This window comes from Schistocerca americana, chromosome 2, assembly GCF_021461395.2.
Source record: "Schistocerca americana isolate TAMUIC-IGC-003095 chromosome 2, iqSchAmer2.1, whole genome shotgun sequence".
Classification (NCBI taxonomy): domain Eukaryota; kingdom Metazoa; phylum Arthropoda; class Insecta; order Orthoptera; family Acrididae; genus Schistocerca; species Schistocerca americana.
In genome coordinates this window covers 523,900,181-523,924,990 of record NC_060120.1, presented here as the reverse complement: position 1 = coordinate 523,924,990, position 24,810 = coordinate 523,900,181, and the positions used below count along the sequence as shown (strand labels likewise).

Below are 24,810 nucleotides of genomic sequence, written 5' to 3'. Positions count from 1 at the left end.
TCATTCTTTCTGTCCTACCATAGCAAATAAGGAATATTAAGGAAAATATGTCTTCGTGTTGTACATATGCTATTAGTTTGTAATCCTTTCCAGTGAACAAGAATGATTCCCGAAAATGACAATAACCGAACAATGATTTGCGAGAGAATGTCAGAATTCTAAATGTCAGAATAACAGTGGACGACTTTTGATCACCAATGATAGAAAAATAATGGCGAAATTAAATAAATACTGAAAGATATCCACTAAAATTGATTAGCAACTCTGAAATTCGGAATACTTTGCTTTGAGGGAAGTAACTGAACCTGAAAACTTCTGAAATAATAAACTCTGCATCAATTAATAATTTCCATTTGGGAGTAAGGTTGTCTGAAGGTAGGAAAGGGTACTAAAATAGTGCCACTAGAGACAGGAAAAACGTTTTGATACAAACTAAAAGAGATTTGGGGAAGTGGTGCGAGGTTCACACCAAATGTATACGGAAATAATGAGGTCAGTAGGCTGATGGAGATGAAACAGGGAAAGAAGTGTGTAAATAAATCAATAAGGGTAAACAGAGAGAAATAGGAGTAATGAAATCAGTAGCCTGGCATATGATTTGAGAAGGTGGAAAAATGATGAGTAACTCCCAAACGTCTCATAAAAGGATTTGAAAAACGCGTTATCTTGCTTAAGGCAGATGGTCAATTAACAGATAAACACAGACAGCGAAATACAGGTACGAGTGTGTTAAGAAACGCAAATTGTAGAGTATGGAATGTAGCAATAAAAAAAGCTTTCTAATTTTATGTATAACAAAGCACAGTAAGTGCTACTGACAAATGAATTTTTTGGCATACTAACCCATATGATAACTGAGCAACAAGATGAGAGACCTTAGAAATTTTATTCAATTTTCAAAGTAAAACATCATCCAAAGTAATAAAGTATATTGCGAAGTATCCCAAAATGTAACTAATAAAAGGAATCCTATGTTGAATTTCATAGCATAATAGTTATGGTTAAAAAAACAAGAGAATAAAAACTGTGAAGCTTGTAATTCAATAATGAAGTAAAACGTTACGATATTATGAGCTAACGTATTGCCAATAATAATTTCTAGAACGTTAATAACAATTTTCCTAATACTAAATGAAAAATAGAGAAATACTTTCTGGTAACTTCCCAAAAGCTTTTTTTAAAAAAAAATGTAGAAAGAAAATAGATTGTAGAATGTGTTTGGTCCCCCTTTAGGTGTAAGCTTAGAACAAACTCTACAAGCCGCAGTTGAAAAGGAAGTGTGAAGGACCTGATCTACAGTGAAGCCTTCAATTAGTCTTTGCTAATCGTGAAGAATGTCACAGTAACTTTCCAATCTCCACCTGTAATATTCTATTGAAAGTGGTTCGTATGGACTCCGTCTTTTGTACCTACGATTGTGATTAAATGAGTACTTTAAAACTAAATATTTGTGTTTTTCTCTTTCAGATAAAGACTGATAAGTCTAAATCAAAAAACCAAATTTGTAATAATCGAAAATTTTATCTTATGTTCCTATGTAATTTACATACATAATTTGTAAGAATCTGTTATCTAATGTTTTTCTATGAATATACCGGTATATGTAGTTATTGTTTGAGTGTAGTATTAAGGAAAATTTCCCTACAATTAACTTCATTTAAAAGAGGTCAACCATAGCTACATCCATTGTTTCTAATATTTAATTTTGTTCAAAAATGTTTTTGTTTACAAAAATTAAAGTGAGGCAATGTGCCAAAACGAGACGAGAGAATGTGCTGGGACTTATCCCAGTTCACTGCTACTAGCGCCATGTCTTCATAAAGCGGCTGTGCATAGCATACAAAGTATTATGCTATAATCTAAGAATGAAATTAAAAGTTAAAGTAGATTTTCCAAAACTTTGCCAACAAATGCTTCAGTATATTAATGCCGAAATTCATAAATCTCAGAACGACCCATGAATATACGTCACGAAATACATAGTTTTAAGAAAAAAACAAGTGGCCCTAAATAATAAACCCAGAAAGCCAAAAACACTTCAGACTGCGCAAATGCATGACAAAATCAACTGTTACAAGTGTCGGTTTGAACGGAGCAATATTTTGCTCAGAAGCGGCCTTTTTACAAAAAATTTAAGGCGCTAAATATTAGACTCAGAAAACTGAACATTCATATGAAGCTTCAATTTGATACAAAAACTTTCTTCATTAAGCTAGCTCTAATACTCTGTAAGTAATTTACTAAAAACTAAATAAGGAGCAAAATGACCTTACTTGTAATAAGTTAAGTGTTACTTATATTATTGGTAGAAAGTTCTGATTACAGCACTTGACTACATCAACTAAATAATAAAGATATGAAACTTTCAAGACATTGACGTAAATAACAATATATACAAGGACTCTTAAAGAAGTAGTTCAGAGGTGATGTTCTACTGCAGACTGCGTTCTAAAAAGTTTAGCCGGCAAAGTTTAAATGTAGCCGAGCTAAGACTTTTTCTGTGTTCTAATCCAGTCTAATTCCATTCACATAAAAATTACGAAGGTAGGAAATTGATATGCAATAGTGTTAGCGTGTGTCAGAGAAGGCGGTCAGGTAGATGCTTCTACCTGGGCTTAGAGCGAATGACGGCAGCTGTTCCGATTGGCCATCCGTTGCGCCCATATACAGCGTGGTCGGAAATTCCCGTTACAAACTCAAGGACATGTAGAGGGTAGTGAGTACAGAACATTTTGAATAGGAACCCATGTCCGGAATAGTATCGTTTCCTTTCTACTACAGTTTCAATTCAGATGTGTACCTCGTCAACGTCTGCTTGCTGCATGAGAAACGTCTCAGAGTTCCTTGTCCTGGTATGCAACAGGGTAGACAGGGTGACGTGTACTACGTCGAACGATCCCCAGATGTCACTTATTGTCCGCTTTTCTGTGAGGATGGAGGTAAGAATAAGGGGAGATGGCGCTACGTATCGCAGCCGTACTACATTTTGAAGCCATGGGGGCGTGGCTCGCTGCCATGACACTCTGACCAAAACACTGCCAGTGTGCTATAGCGCTGCGTGTATTACAGTCGCTAATTGCACCATATACGCATGTAACGTCATCAGATTGGTTGTTTCAAAGTTTTTTAAAAATAAAATCTCGTAAAGGCGATATTCCGCGTTTCTTCTGATTAAAAATAGTTTTTAATGTAATATTACGAATAGCTAGTCTTCAATGTAAACGATACAATTTTGTTAATTCAATAATAAACGTGTATCACAAACTAGATAATAGTAACTGAAAACTAAGTTAGCTATACCCTCCCTCCAAAGCCCCATAAATACATCTTGTTTGTAATACGTATTGGGACATTTCAGTTACGTTACACTACTGGGAAACACTGTTCATTATCACCAATATTTACTGAAATACGGTACATAGAATGGCAAATCTACACAGTGTCTTTTTTAGGCCTATACTTTACGCCAGTTAATGTAGTGTTAGCTTTTAATTTGGTACATGACGAAGACAAAGTGAGTTACTCAACACTTCGATTATCGACGATACGTACGTATTATACTGAAACGTGAACTTGAAAACTAAGAATTTAATTCTTTGACTTAACATACCTTTTGCAAATGTTTTGGATGTGTAGGGAAAACTGATGGTACAGCATTTTCTCGGAGCCTTACTGTTGAAAGGAAAGTTCGGTCTATGTCCTTTTCTCGGAAATGCTGAGACCATATAGTGCTCCATTTAGGCGCACGCCAATTCTTCCTCCTCACGGCATTCTCCCACAGAGTTTCCGACTTTCATTTTTAGGAAATCTGAAATCATACCGGAAAAAAACACGCTATAGTACAAGTACCGATGTAGCACACGTTCATTCACAATGAAGTTGTAAAATCACACTTAACGAGACAACTTGCACATGAAATGTTATTCCCTTCGATTTCGCATCACAATCAGGATTCGTACATCCGAACACCACACAAGTCACCATAATAGCGCAAAATCCTTCCAAAAGTGAGCGACAAGCCTATGCACACAAGTTTACAGCAGCAATGTTTTGGTCGGATTGAGATGGCTACCCTCGACTTCACATAGCATCGCAGCTGTGACGTCACGGCGTCTCCCTCTTTTCTTACCTCCATGGCTGTGAGACCGAGTCAATCAATACCTTTGCATCACCGATAGAGGTATCACGGTGCAGTACACTTTTGCGGAATTCACAGACATGCTCCTTGTGTACGGCGAAGCTGGAGGTGACGGAAGAGCTGCTAGTCGGTTGTATCAGGAACGTTTTCCACACAGTCACACTCCATCGCACAAACTGTTTGCCCAAGTTACACAACGGCTGAGATAACCCGGTACCTTCACCGCGAGGAGGCAGGACTGTGGTGCTCCACGGCGACGCCGCACTCCCGAATTTGAAGAAGGTGTACTGCGTCGCATGAAGATAGCACGTCAATGAGTTCGCGAACAATTGCGCGTGCAGTGGCTGATAGTCACAGTAACTTCTTGGGGATCCTGCATGAGTAACTATTACATCCGTACCACTTAGAAAGGGTACACACTATGGGTCCAGCAGACTTTCCACAACGCGTCACCTTCTGCACATGGTTCCTGCACCGTTGCATCAACGCGCCCCTGTTTCCACGTCGAGTTCTCTTCACAGATGAATGTAGGTTCACAAGGGATTGCGATCTGAATGCTCGAAATAGCCAATTCTGGGTGGACGAAAACCCTCATGCCACGCATGTTCAGGGATTTCAAGACAGGTTTGGAATTTACGTGTGGGCAGGTATTCCGGACGGTCATGTGATTGGACCATACCTCCTTCCATCCAAGATCAAGTGTCCCACATATTTGGTCTTCCTACGTCACGTAATAGACCCCTTCTTGGAAGCTGTGCCATTGAATGTCCGCCAGGATATGTGGTTTCAGTGTGGTGGAGCACCACATCAATTTTCACTGGCTGTCCGGAGACATCTCAACAGACGGTATAGTGAAAGATGGATAGGCCGTGGTGGTCCATCCACGTGGCCGCCGCGATCGCCGGATTTAGCCCCACTTCTTGTGGGGTCGTATGAAGAGCCTAATTTATGAGACACCTGGAAAGACTGAGGAACATCTGCTGGCACGAGTTCTGGCCGCTGCACAAGACATTCAAGAGACACCGGGTGGGATGGAGAGAGTGTACCAGAACTTGCATCGGAGCTACAATGTATGTAACAACGTTGGTGGTCGCCACATCGAGAAGCTGTTGTATCGGTACGTTGCGGCTGGTACCGTAGATGTTGGGTTCTTGTTTTTGTCGACTAATGTAAACCATAAGGTGTAAGTTGTAATGTAAATGCTTACGTAATAACGGTACGAGTCAGTATTCTTTTCAAATGGACAGCAACAATTGTACTGGGTCACGCCTAAGTACATTCCTCAGATGGGTGTGAATGAGATAATCATCTGCATTGAAGCTGTCGTAGAACGGAAACGATACGTTTCCGGTCGTGGGTTCCTTTTCCAAATGTTATTTACTCACTACCCTCTACATGTCCCAGAAGTTTATAACGGGAATTTCCGACCATTCTGTATAAATACGGCCTGGAGGCAGTGAGGGAGACACATCGCACCCAGCTATCAATCTGTTCGCGTCAATCAAACGCTGGCATACTCTGCGTCGCGTGTGACCTCACAATCAGAAAATAGAAAGTGAACTCTCGGGGACTGTACATCGTCCTGGATCACTTAGATATCTCCCTTGAAGTTAACAAAACCGCGTGGCAAGTGGTGAGATAATTTTCCACTTTCGTGGCTAGCAAGTAACTTTGATGATTAGAAGTCAGGAGGAAGACCATTCAGTTGGAACTTACCGCAGAGGTCGCCTCTGAACTGCTCATAGTGCTGTTATGATGGGGACGTTATTACTATCAGGAATATAACTATGTTTGTTCTTGTGACATTTAGCGAATATGTGAATCAGTTAGAACTCAAAACTTTGATTCATAATCATGGTTCCTGATCCCGCTGAGTACATAGAGAGTAGAAACATTTGTTTCAGTGAGCACAAGAAGAAAGTGGACTTCCATACGGAAGACGTGGTCCCTATGTTCACCATCACTTTCTGGCTGACCGCAAAAATACTTTTCAGGCCCTTGTAAAAGACAGTGGAGTTTTATATTATATTTTCTATTAGATCCGCCGCCCTCAAATTGGAAAATTTAGAAAAGGGAAATGGATAGGCTGAAATTAGATATTATTCGAATCAGTGAAGTTTGGTGGCATGAAGAGAATTTTTGGTCAGGTAAATGCAGGTTCATACATATAAAATCAAATTCTGGTAAAAAAGGAGTGTGTTTAACAATGAATAAGGAAACAGTAATGCTGGTAAGCTAATATGAACAGAATTTTGAACGGATTATCGTAGCCAAAATAGACACGAAGCCCACACATACTACTGTAGTAGAATTTTCTGGATCACCAGCTCCTCAGGTGATGAAGAGGTTTAAGAAATGCATGATGAGTTAAAGGAAACTATTCAGATAGTTACGGAGGATGAAAATGTGGTTGAGGACTCGAATCAGCAAGTACAAAAACAAAGAGAAGGAAAGTAGCAGAGGGATGCGGTCTTGGGGAAAGGAATGAATAAGGAAGTCGCCTGGTTGAATTTTGCACAGTGGATAATTTCATCATCCTTGGCTATTGGTTAAGAAACGTGACAAACGGTGTATACTTGGGAAGGACCTCGATACGACATATTCCTTAAGGCACTTGAGGGTGAGATACACTGGTTGACTGAAATACGCTATATACGCGATTACCCATCTGAACACCCCCCACCCCCCCATCCCACGTCACACTCACCTTCAAACGTCAACAATGCCGTTAGTGGGGTGGCTTGGGTGCCATAGCGATACAGATTGCTGTACCAGAGGTGCATCCACATCTGATAGGTATCTGTTGGGAAGCCAGACAAACGTCTAGTTCCTGTAGAATGGGAGCAGATTTTTGAGTAGTTGCAAGGACAAGGAATAAACAATAAGAGACGTCCACGTGCAGTTGTTTACTCTGAGTACATTTGTTGAAAGTTTCAGAGGGAGCATTAGGCAACAGTTGAGATGAACAGCGGAAAGGAAGACTGTAGTAGACTAATTGGTAGCTTTGAGAGATCAAATACTGAAATCAACTGAGGAGCAACTAGGTACGACAACAAAGGCCAGTTGAAATCCTTGGATAACACTGGACACACCAAATCTCGGAGAATGCAGCCGGGTGACGTCGTCGACAACCACCATTGTCAAGGCAAAATTGCAGCAAATAAATGCTATGCCATTAAATTTAATGCCTAGATTTTCACAGAAACTTCGTAAAGATAATACATACACAGATACACACACACACACACACACACACACACACAAAATACACACACACACACACACACACACACACACACACACACACACACACAAACACACACATACAACACCGTAAACAATAGCGCTATTACAAACCAAAATTGACCGACGTCAGAAGTTACCCGTAATGATTGTTAAAAAAGCAAACGGTGGGAAGTGTAAACTCTGCCAGGCTGTATTTTGAAATGTGACACAGCCGGAATCCATGCAAAATTGTAACAACAGCTGGAAGTAGATTCCCAGGACGAAGTTCTCCAATGGCAGATTTGCTCTCCTGTTGTAAGCCTGTGTGCCACTCATGCTCGGTACACCAGACCTCCACTATCCTGACAATATTACCACTATAAGACACGCCCCAACTGCAAGGAATACGGGAGACACTCGCCTTACGCAAACCATGATCATCCCTTACGTGACCTGAAAGGACAATCATTTAAGATGCCGATCGAATAATACACGTCACATCATATGTCCGCAAAATACGAATAATACTGTTCGCAATGGTTCATGCATAAGACAAAAAGGCCGTAGACTTTGGTTCTAACTCGGTTATATCATCACTCACCCGGTACACAGTCGGCCGACAGCGCAACACACATCTGATACGTCTTTCGCTATAACAAGTTTAACGAAAGGCGATTTCGAGATGAGCTGACTCAGCTGACCCGCTCTCCGAGTGCGGTATGACATGAGCCCTATGAATCAAGGTAAGAAGTATCGACCTTGACGCAGATGTTAACAACTGTCAGCCTGGAGATAGAAGTCAGTGTGAGTAGGCTTCCTATCAATTGAAATTCTCACTATCATGAGGATAAACAACAAATAATCCTGCCAATTTTTTTTGTATGTAGGTCATACTTTTGTTTGACCTCATGGCAGAGAGAATTTCAACGACGTTATAGTGCACATGAATTCAGTTCCCCAGAATATTCGGCTCACGACGGATATGGGAGAGGATGACTGCCTTCCCTTCCTTGATGTTTTAGGAGGAAGGTGGATGGTACGTTGGGACATGCTGTTGACAGGAAGCCTACTCACACTGACTTCTCTCTGCAGGCTGACAGTTGTCACAATCCGGATCAACCTGAAGAATTACTTTGTACTTTGGTTCATAGGACCCACGTCATCTCGCACCCTAAGAGTTTTTCAGCTGAGGTACTCCATTTCGAAATCTCCTTTGATCAGAAAAGTTATAGGGAATGACTGATCAGACCTGCGTTGCGCTGTAGGCCAACTGTGTACCGGGTGATTTTATGATAATACTGATGTAGCACCAACGTCTACGGCCTTTTTGTCTTACGCAGGGGCCACTGCGAAGAGGACTAGTAGTATTTTGCGGCGACATGATGTGAAGTGTTTTTTGACCGTCATCTAAGGTCAGTGTAGTTTTAGATTTAGTAAGGATGATCTTGGTTTGAGTAAGGAGAGTATCCTCATATTCCTTGCAGTAGTGGCATTTAAGATACTGGTCAGACAGTAAGGTCTGTGGAGGTCCAGACAGTCTTTATGCTTATCTTAATTTTACTATCCATAACTTCTGACGGTCGTTCATAGCTCGTGATGGTGCTATTGTCGACAGTGTATGTGTTATCTTAACGGACTTTCTGTGAAAATCGAGCTATTAAATTCGCTTCCACAACGCTTATTTGCTACAGTTTTGCCTTGAAAGTGGCAGGGGGTGCTCCTGTCGAAATATTTGCTATTGTACACGATGTTACTCATCTGTAAGTTTTTTGAGGATTGTATACGCTGGGATCGACTAAAGTCTGATACTGAATCCATCTGACGAAAGGAGAAGATTATAAAAAGTCAGCAGATGAAGCAGGAGAAAGGGAACAACGACGTCTATAAAATGTAGGTGGCCGAGCAAGCGAGAACATAAAATGTAGACTGCCACTGCCGGAAAAGTGTCTTTGAAGGAGAGAAATACTTCAACATTGAGTATAGAATAAAGTGTAAGACGTCTTACATGAATGTATTTGTTCGGAGTGTAGCCATGTATCGAAGTGAAACTTGGACATTTAACAGTTTAGATAAAAAGAGAACGGAAGCCTTTGAAATGTGGTGCAAGAGAAGAATGCTGAAGATTAGGTTGCTAGATCACGTAACTAACGACAACGCACTGAATAGAACTTTGGAGAAAAGAAAGTTGTGGGCACAATCTAACTAGAAAAAGGGATCAGTTAACAGGACGAGACGTCAATACTGGAGAGAAGCCGTGGTGAGGGTGGAGAGGGGTGGAGGATAAAAATTGTAAGGGGACACCTATAGATGAATGCATTAAGCAGTTTCAGAAGGATGTACGTCGCAGTAGTTACTCGGTGGTGAAGAGGGTGACACAGAAAAGAGTAGCTTCGACAGTTGCTTGAAACCATAACGTAAACAACAACTCCCACTAAGCAACACTCATGTTTTGTAGCCCTTTTTAATTTACAGTTATTGTTATTACATACTCTCGATGGTTAACTCTCTTAATCAGTATACAGAGTGGCGAATAAATGCTAGCATGCGAGTCTTTAACAAAATTCTAATCAAAAATATATCTATCAAAATAAGATCGGGTGAATTTAGAAAACACATGTGTGAAAACGAGGAGCTGTGAACACTGTCACATCGTGTAAGGAATCGTAGGTCATTGAGTAGTCTGCCGAAACATCAAACTTATACCCGCCATACAGCCACTGTTCAAATCCTCCTCAGGTTTCTTTTTCATTCTTTGTATGCCCGTTCCCTAGCTCTCCTCATTTATAAGCAGGGCATTACTTCATCACAGGACAATGACCTATAAGATGACAGTGGCCCATGACATTACAGAGGGATCCATTAACCTGCGTGTACGAGTCCACTAACCGCATAGAGGACAACTATAACTGCTAACGTCTGGTTTATCTAGGGCAGCTTCCCGATGGAGTGCACAAACGATGAATATATCAATATGTTTTGGATGCTGAGTGTGTCCAATCACCTGGCTGCTGCTGTTGCTCGTGCATATGCTGAACAATACGCTCAAGGACGTAATCTTGGTGAGAATGGTTTTCGTCACTTGAAGCACAGCCTTCTGCGGTATGGGTAAATTTCGTCCACTAGTAATGCACAGCGGCTGTCCAAGGACAAAACATGCTCCACAAACAGGGGACGGAATTTTTTAAACCATTCACCAACCACTTCAACAAAGGCAGTTCCAGATATTTCAAAGACTCATTTTTGAATTGATGCATAGCACCAGTGTCAAGATGACTGAAATGGAAGAGTACAGTTATGCGAAAGGATTTTACACTAAGTGGAAGATAAGGGACATTTGAAAGGTAAAAATCCGTACCACAACATAATCGTTCAAAATAAAAAAATCTGTTTCCGGTAACCACCGTCGAAGCGTAAAACAGTGGTTACTAATAGAGCAACAATCTTCCATCTAATTGAAAAGCATTAATGTAAGCGAGTGAAGGTCTCGAGAGATTGGTCGAATTTTCTCTAGTTTCCCGTGGAAACATATATATATATATATATATATATATATATATATATATATATATATATATATATATGTGTGTGTGTGTGTGTGTGTGTGTGTGTGTGTGTGTGTGTGTGTGTGTATGTGTTGATGCACGCATAAAGAAAAACACCAACCAGTTCCGAGGTCAACATTAATCTTATCCCCACATACCTATATCCGATTTCCCTCTGAAATAAGAAATAAAACATAACTTGGCAATTTGAAAGAAATTCAGAGAAAGGGAAACAATACCTGTAATGCAGAGAGTGGAACCACAATGGCAACAGCACTACTTACGCTGTTAATAATTTCTGTTAATACATTGTATCGTGTTAGGGCGATTGTTGTAAAACTCTGTTAGTGATGGCATACGATTCCGTTAGTGCTATGCATGCGTAGTTTAACCTCGCTGTCGTTTTTCGCCTCTGCTCGCTGGTGATAAGATTACAAAACAAAAATATGGCGAGTTTAAATTCCAATTTTAATTTACTCTTTCTCTTCCTTTTTATACCTTATGGATTTGATTCCCTTGGGGTCGTCATGGCGCCAAGTAATGTACGAGAGATAAATTGACAGTACTTTAATGAACGAACAGGAAAACATAAATCTGTTCCAGCATAAGAATTCACTCCAGTTGCTGAAAAGCTACATTCAAGGAGCGAAAGGAAATTCTGTCAGCGCTCGTATTGACCCCAGCGGCCCTCAGTGCAAAGATTTGACATAAATTTCTTGTGCTGTACATATATAACTGTACTAAACTTCGCTGGATAAAACATATTTCGAGGGAGAAAGTCACATGCTTTAGAAATAATACTTTTTAAAGCAAGGGAGATTTGTTTTCCAGTTGCTTATGGGATCATATTACTGCAGTGGTACTAGGGAGGTTAAGAGTGTATGTATTTTTTCGGTGAATAAATGCCGTTAATAACTAAAATTCAAAAGTCAGTGTCTATTAATCGAAAAAAAACATCATTCGATGGAATTAACAGTTATTGTGCAAAAAGGTTCTGCACTTGATAATACAGGATGTACGAGGGCGCGCTAAGAACTATGCCTCCAAATTTTTTATTGTGTTACCAATACAGGTCACGGTATTAAACGTCGTGCACATTACTCGATCGGCTTTCACACTTCGATAAGTCAACTGCAACCCTCTGGCTATCGAGGGCTACGCATTATTGCTTGTAACTTTGCGGTGTGTAACGTAACTATGACAGAGCGCGAGAACCAGTTTGCTGTGTCTCTTCAAGAAACTGAAAACACGAATTCGAAGAGTTCTTCCACGCATGGAGCTCCCTTTCATTCATCATGATAACGACAGGGCACGCACGAGCTCTGCAACATTTGTAACAACCCAACACGTTGTATACAGTGTCACAGATCGTCTTCCATACAGTACCTACTTGGCCTCATCCACTCTTCATCTGGTTCCGGGAAACAAAGAAAGCTTTCGAGGATTTCGCTTTGCTAGTGATGAAGCGATGCAAGTAGAAGTAAGATTGTGGCCCCTTCAACAAAATCAAACATTCTACGCTGACGGTATCAGCAAACTGTTCTGTCGTTGGGATAAACTTCTTCGTCGCCATGGTGCCTATGATAAGAAGTAAACCCGTAGCCCTGAATTATAGGATTGTAGAAAGTTGTAGCTGTTGTAGTCTTCAGTCCAGACTGATTTGATGCAGCTCTCCACACTGCTCTATACTGTGCAAGCCTCTCCAAATAACTATTACAACCTACATCCTTCTGAATCTGCTTACTGTATTCATCTCTTGGTCTTCCTCTACATTTTTTACCCTCCTCACTCCCCCCGCCACCACCGTTCGCCCCCTCTCAATCCTAAATTTGCGACCCCTTGGTGCCTCACAACGTGTCCTACCAGCCGATTCCTTCTTCTAGTCAAGTTGTGCCACAAATTACTATTCTCCCTTTTTCTGTTCAGTACCTCCTCATTAGTCACATGATCTACCAATCTGATGTTCAGCATTCTTCTGTAGCACCACATTTCGAAAGCTTCTATTGTCTTCTTGTCTAAACTCGTTAGCGTCCACGTTTCACTTCCATATATGGCTACACTCCATACAAATACTTTCAGAAAGGACTTCCTGGCACTTAAATGTGTACTCGATGTAGACAAATTTCTCTACTTCAGAAACGCATTCCTTGCCAAGGCCAGTCTACATTTTACATCCTCCCTACTTCACAATCATCAGTTATTTTGCTTCCCAAATAGCAGAATTCATTTACTACTTTAAGTGTCTCATTTCCTAGTCTAATTCCCTAAGCATCACCTGATTTAATTCTTCTACATTCCACCATCTATTTTTTGCTTTTGCTGATGTTCATGTAGAAGGCTCACAAAGTTTATTTTATTTAACAAGCCTTAAAAGATGGTGCATATCAAAGTTCGGAGGCATTATGTCACAGCACGCCCTTGTATTTCAGTTTCACTCTAGAAGTTTCACTCACGATCGTTTTTATAACATCCATAACGTGAACCCGCATCTTGGCGTGATATTCTCAGTTTACTTTGCATAATAACTTGCAATAAAACCATATAGAACAGTGAGATATGACACCTCGTTCTCTGGATTACAGATGTTTCACGTATTTCCCAGGCCTGGTAAGGGCCAGCCGTGGCGTCAGGCGTAGTCTTTGCTGGGGCCGGCGGTCTCCTTGTGGCAGTCAGTGCGCTAAGATTAGAACTGAATATTGGGATTATAGGAGGTCAGCGTGAATAATGGATGAAATGCATTTGATATTGTTAATAATGAGTCATTGTTTGACAGTATTGAAGTGAAGCTAAAGTTAGAGAAATATCTTCTGCAATTTAAATATAACAACTGAGTCACGAAACTACACTATTATTGCGTCAGCATACTACTATTACAGAAACAACAGAAAGATATAAAGAAGACAAATGGACTGTTTTTAAATACTAATCTTTACAGTAATAAAATTTATTGCACGTCATGAAGTAATCAGAAACTGCTATAGAAGAGAATGAGTTGATTCCGCCGGTTATGTTTGAGTAAAAGAGGTAAGTCCTGACGCTGTTGCAGTTCCTTGGCTCCTCTGGAAACAGGTGATGTCTTCATCAGCAGGCCAGAGATTTAATCTTCACTCACTCGCAGGCGAATCAGTCCCTTCAAGGAGAGCCCACAGAATGGCAATACTCCTAGTTCCTGGGACAATCTGACAGGTATGGTTTACACTGACTCTTTGGTTTCACCACGTAAACTGCAACGAAAAGAAATACATTTTAATAATGATAGGAATTATGAAAATAACTCAGCAGTTTAATTTTACTGGTGATAAAACTGCTGTAATTCTTCGCCTGTTTTACAGAGCGTGAATTTCAATATCAGTACTGTGACAAGATTATGTTATGGTCGTATATCAGTGAGAATGTGATGTTCCGCCAGTAGGATTTCAGTGCTACATTTTACGAAGACATGCCTAGTAGGTGGTGAAGTTGTTAAGAGTGTCGCAGTAATGGCGCAACCATCGTAACTGCCGAGAAGCGTTCTGTGTTACCGGATTCATATCCTTACTGGTACGATAGCAGACAGTTGGGAGATGGACCATGCGAGTAAACCTGACGCACGTCGCATTTCTACATCTACATCTATACTCCGCGAGCCACCTTACGGTGTGTGGCGGAGGGTACTTATTGTACCACTATATGATCCCCCCTTCCCTGTTCCATTCACGAATTGTGCGTGGGAAGAACGACTGCTTGTAAGTCTCCGTATTTACTCTAATTTCTCGGATCTTTTCGTTGTGATCATTACGCGAGATATATGTGGGCGGTAGTAATATGTTGCCCATCTCTTCCCGGAATGTGCTCTCTCGTAATTTCGATAATAAACCTCTCCGTATTGCGTAACGCCTTTCTTGAAGTGTCCGCCACTGGAGCTTGTTCAGCATCTCCGTAACGCTCTCGCGCTGACTAAATGTCCCCATGACGAATCGCGCTGCTTTTCGCTGGATCATGTCTATCTCTTCTATTAATCCAACCTGGTAAGGGTCCCATACTGATGAGCAATACTCAAGAGTCCGACGAACAAGCGTTTTGTAAGCTACTTCTTTCGTCGATGAGTCACATTTTCTTAGAATTCTTCCTATGAATCTCAACCTGGCGCCTGCTTTTCCCACTATTTGTTTTATGTGATCATTCCACTTCAGATCGCTCCGGATAGTAACTCCTAAGTATTTTACGGTCGTTACCGCTTCCAATGATTTACCACCTATGGCATAATCGTACTGGAATGGATTTCTGCCCCTATGTATGCGCATTATATTACATTTATCTACGTTTAGGGAAAGCTGCCAGCTGTCGCACCATGCATTAATCCTCTGCAGGTCCTCCTGGAGTACGTACGAGTCTTCTGATGTTGCTACTTTCTTGTAGACAACCGTGTCATCTGCAAATAGCCTCACGGAGCTACCGATGTTGTCAACTAAGTCATTTATGTATATTGTAAACAATAAAGGTCCTATCACGCTTCCCTGCGGTACTCCCGAAATTACCTCTACATCTGCAGATTTTGAACCGTTAAGAATGACATGTTGTGTTCTTTCTTCTAGGAAATCCTGAATCCAATCACAAACCTGGTCCGATATTCCGTAAGCTCGTATTTTTTTCACTAAACGTAAGTGCGGAACCGTATCAAATGCCTTCCTGAAGTCCAGGAATACGGCATCAATCTGCTCGCCAGTGTCTACGGCACTGTGAATTTCTTGGGCAAATAGGGCGAGCTGAGTTTCACATGATCTCTGTTTGCGGAATCCATGTTGGTTATGATGAAGGAGATTTGTATTATCTAAGAACGTCATAATACGAGAACACAAAACATGTTCCATTATTCTACAACAGATTGACGTAAGCGAAATAGGCCTATAATTATTCGCATCTGATTTATGACCCTTCTTGAAAATGGGAACGACCTGCGCTTTCTTCCAGTCGCTAGGTACTTTACGTTCTTCCAGCGATCTACGATAAATTGCTGATAGAAAGGGGGCAAGTTCTTTAGCATAATCACTGTAGAATCTTAAGGGTATCTCGTCTGGTCCGGATGCTTTTCCGCTACTAAGTGATAGCAGTTGTTTTTCAATTCCGATATCGTTTATTTCAATATTTGCATTTGCAGTGTTTGAGGTTGTAACTAGTACAAGGCTCCTCTAGGAGGGTAATGCTCCTGGCGTGCGAAGCATTCAGTAAGCAACGCTTGTATCCTGTGACATGCCAAATGGCGACAACCTTGGGGAATTGAGTTTCCTTAGCAGGGGAACAGATCTGGCAATACCTGGGTTTGTGATTTGGGGAATCGTGAGAGTTGCCGGTCCCCAGTAACCGTACAACTTTGTCCTATGAGAGCGATCTGATGCGAAAGTGTCCCGGCACGAGACCCCCTTACACTGGAACGATCCAACGTGAAGCGTTGCCTTGCGCTTACTCTGTCCTAAGTATGCAGCGCCGCCGCCGTATTCCACCGTCCACACGTTCGCTCAACCAGTACAGTTTATTCACTGTGAACTAAGAGAAAGAGATTTTAAATTGCAACCACTTACCGGGAAAACATAGTCGACGACAAAGTTTTAACCAAGTATTATGTATTTGGAAAAAGGTATTTCTAGTGAACTTCGTCTTTGCACGAAACAACTGAAGTGTCAAACCTTATTATTCAGGAAATACGCCCTACTCTGAAACTGAATTACACGTATTTCTTTCCACCAATTTCTGTTGAAGAACAGCTGCAGGTGTAAGAACTATATTAAATTGGCATTCCAGCAGAGATTAACAAGTAACGGACAGCAAAGTCAAATACATTATTCGAGGAAGTATGTGCTGTCTATGCATAGACGGTGCATGCCTCCACGAATTTAAATTAACCAAGGGAAAGACGGAAAACAGAAAAAAATACTGTATGGCATCCCAGTAACAGAGCAAACCTTCCAGTGGAAATATCACTAGGCCCATATCATATCCTTTCGGAACTGTTAGTCAAATGCATGCGACTCATGATCGACCTCCAGGTAACTTGGAAGGGGATGACGAAGTATGTGGCTAAGAAATGTGAGCTAGCTGTCACTATAATCAGAAAAACCCTGAGAGCTCTTCTGGTAGCAATGCGCGCCATCCTTTCCAATTCACTCTTGGCTGAAGCACATGAACCTTCTAAGACGGATATTTTTGGTTGATGTTATTGGATGTGTTAGTATTTGTAAAGGAAAATGATATACTGGAAGAACAGTTGCCAGAGAAATAGTTGTTAGCCAACTGTATGTTGGTCTGCGATGGCAGCACTGTGGGATTGTTGAACCTTTGACAGGCAGTAGTGGAAAGCTGCGGTGGACAGCAGGCGGGGTTCGGTGAGAATACAGTGTAATGCATGAACGCCCTTTTGGAATTAAGTGAGTTTCAGATTTATTACGAGGAGGAATGATGACTCCGAACAACTGTTGGGTACCATATCGACATAAATAATATCTTTTAAATGAAGAACTATGTATTATTCGATGAGGTAAAAAGTTTTGTTTTATTTTTGTAGACTTGTATCATTGGTCCACTTCACCTTCGTCACAGTCGAGTTTTGATAATTTTTCTGTTGATAATCTTCTAAGTTAATTTACTGTACCATGGAATTTATTAGATTAAATTAATTTTGCTGTTAGAGTCTATATATTATTTTGTAAGTTTCTTCCCAACTGAAACTTAAAGGTTGAGTCATGTGTTTCACTGGCGTTCTTATCAAAATTATGAACCCAATTTCCCTGGAGCAACTGTAACTAGTTTTTTTTTTTTTTGTCTGCCTGTTCTTTATTTTTCAGGTGCGATTCATCATACGTGATTGTTTCGGTACCTTTGGACAATGCAGATTCTGTCAGTTTGTTTTATAAGGGCCATATGTCAGCTCAGAAATTTTTGTGTGTTTCGGGTTACATTCATATACAGGTCGATATTACATTTTGGTTTGTTTTCTTTATGCATTTATGTTTTTTCAAACAATTCGCACTAACGAAGTTTACCGAGCGTGAAATAATTGGTTTGGTTATTTATTTGCTTACGAATAACTCCTTTTTCCACACACAGGATTCTCTTCCGTTTCATGTAAGTGATTTGCCCTTGACCTCGGTAGTACATTTAAGTTGTCAGTTCACATTCCAGGGTTTGTATTAACGATAACACACACAAGTAAAGACCACTCACTTACAATCCCGGTAATATCTCTGCACCAAATTTCTTCTTACACGGATTCAATACGAATCCAGCATCCGAGATAGACAGACTCAAGTGTCACCATACAATGTTGAACTGGACGAATCTGAATCACTGTAGTGCTACCCCCTCTATTCCAAGCGTATTTGAATACTCAGGAGATTTCGGAAGCGATCATTACAGCACCTAGGCTAAACAGGTTTAACGATCCTTTCACAGTGAAACTGTCGAAAGTGAACTTAATAACTGGTGTTACCTTTGAATCGCATTAAAAATAAAACTTTGGCGCAGTTTAAGACAGTATCTGGTTATCAAATATATCCACTACGACTACGGTACTCCCTTCTCCTTTCTCGATGTTTTGGTCTGGCCTAAGTAAAGTGCTTTTGATAGGCCCTTTTTTTAACCTTCTCTGGCTCCTAAGTAAAATATGAAGCATGTTGCTATTCATAAATGCCTAAAATTTGGGATAGTTTAGGCAAATCTTATTGTTGCTTACTATTACAGCGTATCATCGTCTGTAGGTAGCATTAATTTGTGTCTGATCGTAGATTGTAGATGTTTGTTACTAGCGTTTGAATGAGTGCATGCATTAATATCATGCCAAGATGGTCTTTCCGTCAAGGTGAAGTCCAGTACGTTCGCATAGCATTGCCGAGTTCACCTAATTCTTCGTCTCTACGTCGACGGGTCGCTAAATTTTAAACTTTTCTAAACTTGTACGCCCATTTTTACAGGTTTCTAAGCATATGACGGGTATTGTTTATGGTCACTAATTCCATTGTTCGCCTTCTACAGGGTACAAAGAAACAATGGCTTGCCTATCGCTTCATGGTGTTCCACTTAGTATACGTGAATGTACAATGCTGCCAGCTCATTCAATGTGAAAAATTAACCATACGCTATGGACCGCGGTACTCGTGGCTACTTCCGACTCCTGTTAAAATATCTCTTGGTAAAATGTTGAAACTACAGCCGATTGCTAACTTTATTTTTTAACTTGTATTTCACACTACACAACATAATCCTCGTCAAAGAATCAAGATTGTAGATGATTATAAAAATTCAGCACATTTAAGGGGACGCAAATTACCGTAAAAGTGGATTGCATATGCAAACCAAATTACTCTCAATAGTTTTGGTGGTGAATTTTGAAGAGTTGCAATTTCGTAAAGTGGAGAGCCTTGCAGTGAGCATGGTGAGGTATGGGTACCTTTCTTCCAATAATATTTGATTTCACTCATATTTTCACATTCTTTGTGGAACCTTCGCGAATTGTTATATTAAACAATCTGATTTTATCTTGTCAATTTTGAACAGAAAACAGTATTTCTTAAAGTAGCTTACCTTTCGGTAGCTGGTTGTAGCAAGAATACAGCTTCAACGAATTAGCATACAGGTAGAACTTGTTGTCTGCCTCGACGCAAATGGTATCGTCATCTTCCGTTGGCGACGACCTCGTCAGTAATGTTCTCACGGCCGGGATGTTAGCGGTGGTTAGTTTCCCATTCGAGATGGTGACGGTGGTCGACTCTTCCGGTTGCCCGTGGACCTTCGCCACTGCTACCAGTGCTGTAAACATCGTTGAAAATAATTACAGACAGCTATTTCGTCTATTGACTGTTAGTGCTACTCTATCATTTAACACTTCAACACTACTATATGATATGTATGTACCAGCTGCTAGTGTGACAGTAGTGAGGTATAGTGCAACTCTACTGACACGTAGCACGAAATCCTCCACTTGCTAACATATCTCCACTGTATGGTAATGATACTGATGTGGTCTGGTAGTGTGACTCTGAGACTGATAGTCTCTATCAAGTACCAGAAAAACATGTGACTAAAATCAGTGAAGTTACAGTAAGAGAATAGCAGATATTTTTGACATTTATATAGAATACCTGAAGAAGTACTGTACCGCAAATGAAAGCATGCATGCTTTGATGCAAATACAACAGATAGGACGAAAATTACATTTCCTAATTAGCTAGAAATATATTAAAGATGCAGAGAAAATGAAGTAGTGAATAACAAAATCAATTCACCGATTTGGTTAGACTTATTTTGCCCAGAGAACTGTTGTCAAGTAGCAGGAAATGAGTGAAAGTACGTACAAGAAAATCATTTACCTTCTTCATCTCCGTCAGCCACTCGTGGTCTCGCGGTAGCGTTTTCGCTTCATTTTTAGCATGATTATCAACCATTTATTATTCATTTATCACATGCCCTTGTGTACAAATTTAAAATTTTATATAATAATTTCATTTAGCATATGCTCTTGTGTACAAATTTAAAATTTTATATAATTCTGTGTAAAGGATCGGGCAATTGGATATTTGAAAATGTATATGATGTGAGGGGAAAGGAAAAAGTGAGCCCCTTTATTTGACATAGGTACTGAAATTATAACTTCTATATTTTACTTGGTTGAGGTATAAGTTCCTAAACCTTTTGTATTGCATTTGGCTATTCCGGTTGCTAAGGATTTACTGATGGATTGTTACTTTCATTTGTAGTTCACTATCACCATTTGAATTTACATAGTGTCATATTGTCCTATGGAGATAATGAGTGGGGCTGTGAACGCTAGGAAATGGAGTCCCAAGTGGACAAAACGGAACATTTCGACACAGTCTTTTATTTGAGTTCAGTGAAGGTGTGACACCAGCGGAAGCAGCCAGAAACACTTTCGCCACTTTTGGGGATAATACCATTGCTTAAGGCAAGAAAATGACTTTTTTTAAGGAATATTGTTTTAACTTTAGTGATTGTCCACGTTCAGAAGGCGTTTCGGCTTTGACGAAGTTCGTTTAAAGGCATTAGGCAACAATCACTCACGTCAGCGTATCCAAAAACTGACAAATGTGATGAAAAGCATGAAACTGATGTGCTGTACTTCCTTCATGCAATGCAACAGCTATGCAAATGAAATGAATTACACAGTGATTGTGTATATGTGGTCTTGTATATCAGCCCACACTCGCACAACTGTATTACCTAAGAATACAATATGTGCAGGATTTGTTTCGGGCTGAGGAGGGAGGTTGTTGTGACAACACATATGACACCATGAATTTACCATTCGCCATCTTGGCCACCAGATATGATTGTGAAATCAAGAGGCAGCTTCATTTGACCACCTACGATGCTTAGACCTATCGTAATCTTGTTGACATTGACAGTTCGTTCTACTGGGCTTGCGATGTCAATGAGTTCGTCTTATTAGATCTACAATGTTAGGTGGTGTCATAGTGCCGGCCTTACTGGTCGTTATGTATCTGAGGGAACCAGTAGGATAACTGTTCCCAAATTTCATTTAACGTAGAGGGGGAGGGAAGTGGCATCTAATCATAGGATAGCAAATTATCCGACAAGAATCAAATAATCCTGGATCCCTCGGTTTACTCAAAGGGGAGGATGAGAAGGTCATTAAGCATATGTTGTCCACGTTAGAGGTAATGAATTTCGGCTCTGAAACAACCCCTTTCTTCTGGGTGACGGGAGGTGGAGAAGGTCTAAAATGATCAGGACCGTGATGATGACGACATAAATGAGGTGAAAAGGGCGATAGAACTGGTACTGTTTCACAACTATTTTTGTAATTATTAGTATTTAAAGCTAAATTATCCAATGTACTCGTTATTACGTGAATATGTTGAACTCTATAGTGCACCATAATAATTTACGAACCAGGGAATATTTTCTGTTTAATCGATGACAGCGTAATATGTTTGTCACTGACAATCACCGTTTAAAAATAAATGGGAAATTACTACCAGTAAATTACAGAATCACGCAAACGTTACTACATTTGATAATTTTTGTAACTTGGTTTTATGTTTAAGGGTCACCATGTGAGTTATTTAACTGACCGCTTTCCGTTTACCCATTTTTTTGGCAAGGTGCTATCTCTTCTACAAAGAGAATTTTTCTATGCCTTTAGAACTTTATCTACAGATATTCATTGGTACAAACAACTGATATAATAAGACGTTACTACCAACATTGTCTGATAGTCGTCATTAATTTCCATATCCACGACTCAGTCATTCCACTGGTTTAGTATGCAGCATCCCACCCTACCTAGTGTTACCCTCTTCGTTTGGCCAACTTGTAAAATCCACCATCCTCTGTCGTCTGTTTCGCATTATTTTCATCTGCAAGTGACACTACAAATCTTATCCTCGATTGCTCGCTAGATTTCCTAGTTTGCTTCTCGTGGGTATATAAGAACTACTCACTGAAACTTAAAACCTCTAACTGCTTGAGTCTTACTCTGAAACCATTAAAGTGTTTCTTACAGGCAACACTAACACCTTCCTTCAAGTATCTATGAACTATCGTTTTCGCGAGCAGAGGAAATGAAAAAAATCTTACTAGAACAATCTCGACCCTCTAAGCTGTTTTCCATTCTGAAATTTACGTCGCCAATTGCGGAAATAAACTATTGTTCATCGACTTTAGAAACAGCTTTACAAGCGTATTAATACATGAGAAATTATGTAAAATTGGGTTAAGAGAAAAGATGTTTATGGTAAATGAAAGTTTATAAATTCTGCCAATACTTACCAGCAACAAAAAACAGAGCAGCCTTCATTGTACTCGAGAAGAACTATAACTGCTCTCCGCGCCATATTTTCATTTATATATGTTTGAACACCCGATGGCATCATCGAATGTTATCGTTAAGTTCCCTTCTGATTTTCCGTTCCGTGAACTGTGAGGAAACTAGCAGCAAATTGACTTTCCTTGTACTTGAAAGGATCTGTTATCGTTCGCTGCGTCATACTTGTTATCAACATTATAATTACAGCAGTCAATAAAACTGGTCACCATTGACGTCGTTTAATTTGTTTATTTTGTTTTTGCTTTGTATGTCGTTGTAGTAGAGGCAAGGAAACGAGAAGACAGGTATCCACGGAAATTAACTGCCACGGCTGAGCAACACAAATGAGTTGACATTTCATACACGTCTTTGAGGCAGTACTTGCCAAATTCGCAATGAGAAGGGAAATTTGTTCTAAAGTGAGTTTCGAGAATTTGCTAATAATACTTTTAACATTAGTACGACTCAATTTAGGCACAGGCTCGAAAGGAGGATTCCTTTTTCGTTAACAAAGGCTACCTTTTAATGCAGTAAGGTCCAAATCTTGATAAAAGGAGGTGAACAGAAGCCACTGACCGTTTATACCATTCACCGCACAGTCTAAAAAGCTTTCCATTTGGAAGAGGAAAGTCTTGTGCCGAGAGGATTGTATACTTAGGAACTTCAGTACCTAGATACTACAGTATAGTTACCGATCTTAGAATCACACAAGAGAGTGTGCTCTAGAGACTACCTGCTGAATTGTTTCTTGTTCTTCGACGTAAGTTGTGTTTATGCAGAATTTGTAATTATTTCGTGATCTACACGTTTAAGTCGTGTGTAATATATTAAAGCTGTTTGAAATAGATGGTTAATTCTTTAGTTACAGATTCGGTTTGCAAGTTATACATGTATATTGCACTCGATTAAATTTGGGAGCGCTCTATCATACGGACACGTAAAATTTCTTACTTAGAAAATCATTTTGCTTGTAATGGGTAACGAACCGATGCCTTCTATAGACACTAGCCGTCATATGAAAGACCAGACGAGCAACATTTGTTAGGATTGAGTCCAGATGCACAATTCAAAATGGAAGTTGGAAGTATCTGCTGAAACTCTAGAGTAAGAGAACCTAACGACTCTCACGAGAGACATCCTGTATAAGGTACGGACGGTTAAGGAATACTGTGTCGATCGTGCGCCATAATAAGTAATAATTTATCAGAAGACCATGTTGTGACTTAGAAGATGGGAATACTTTTAATTTGTCGCAGTAAATTTTATAATTGAGAAAACACTGCAGCACATAAAAGCGGGTAAGAAATAAGGAAATATTTTAAACATCAAATACCCAGCTGGCTAGAAGCGAAAGTGTGTAAATTGTTTAGAATTACAACCCTGTCCCCCACCCTTTACATACGGCGGAAGTCACACAAGGAACGGCGTACAGAGCAAGTGTCGATGCTTCACATCGCACTTACAGCTCGGTTGAGGTACACATTTGGTGTAGTGTAAATGGCATATTAGTTACATATGTAGTACATCCTTTCCTGGGAAATAAATTATGTCACACTGTCCTTAGAACAAGAAAGTAAAATAATGCTTTTAAATGCCTTTAATCTTGTGCACAATGATGTTGCGGGCCATACATAGCTAAGATAATGATCAATTTCAGTGCACTGCACTACCCCAGACGTATTCCAACACGACGAACATTCGTTCGCTTTTTCTATAACTAGCGACGAAGTATTAGCAGCAATTCACATCACTTCACAGCGTTAAGTCCTTGTGTGCAGTAAATTCCGTTTTCACTGCATGCTTTCACGTATTTTACTGCCATTTACTTTCCTACTGCTGCTTTCACGTGGAAGTGATCAAGGCAGAAACGAGATTCTGTTAACTGCTACTGAAGGCAAATCATCATAAGGAACGGTTCAGCCGTTCTCGTTTGGCGTGGAGCGATACCAATTCTCATTCGTTTATTCCGATATAAGTTTCATGAGGCTGTTTAAGCAGTATAATTGTAGCAGTACGTATTCTGTTATTTGTTGTCTAGGTATTTTAAGTTCACCCATCATTTGGAAAATGGACGCACGAAGTAAGTATGA

The 24,810-nt window shown here is 40.1% G+C and overlaps 1 protein-coding gene across 1 annotated transcript; it reads right to left on the bottom strand.

Annotated features, from left to right (window-relative positions):
* Window positions 1-13,736: 13,736 nt before the first annotated feature.
* Window positions 13,737-22,761, bottom strand: LOC124595967. Its single transcript, XM_047134904.1, has 3 exons — window positions 22,684-22,761; window positions 19,459-19,683; window positions 13,737-14,129 (listed from the first exon to the last, which is right to left on the bottom strand). The coding sequence occupies exons 1-3, from the start codon at window positions 22,709-22,711 to the stop codon at window positions 14,068-14,070; spliced, it is 315 nt and encodes a 104-aa protein (XP_046990860.1). The 5' UTR covers window positions 22,712-22,761; the 3' UTR covers window positions 13,737-14,067.
* Window positions 22,762-24,810: the final 2,049 nt, after the last annotated feature.

Excerpts from the sequence above, each read along its gene's own strand:
- LOC124595967 (XM_047134904.1), bottom strand. The coding sequence starts at position 22,711 with ATGAAGGCTGCTCTGTTTTTTGTTGCTG. Across the intron at positions 19,684-22,683 it reads TGCTCTGTTTTTTGTTGCTG|CACTGGTAGCAGTGGCGAAG; the intron begins GTAAGTATTGGC and ends CGATGTTTACAG. Across the intron at positions 14,130-19,458 it reads CTACAACCAGCTACCGAAAG|TTTACGTGGTGAAACCAAAG; the intron begins GTAAGCTACTTT and ends TTTTCGTTGCAG.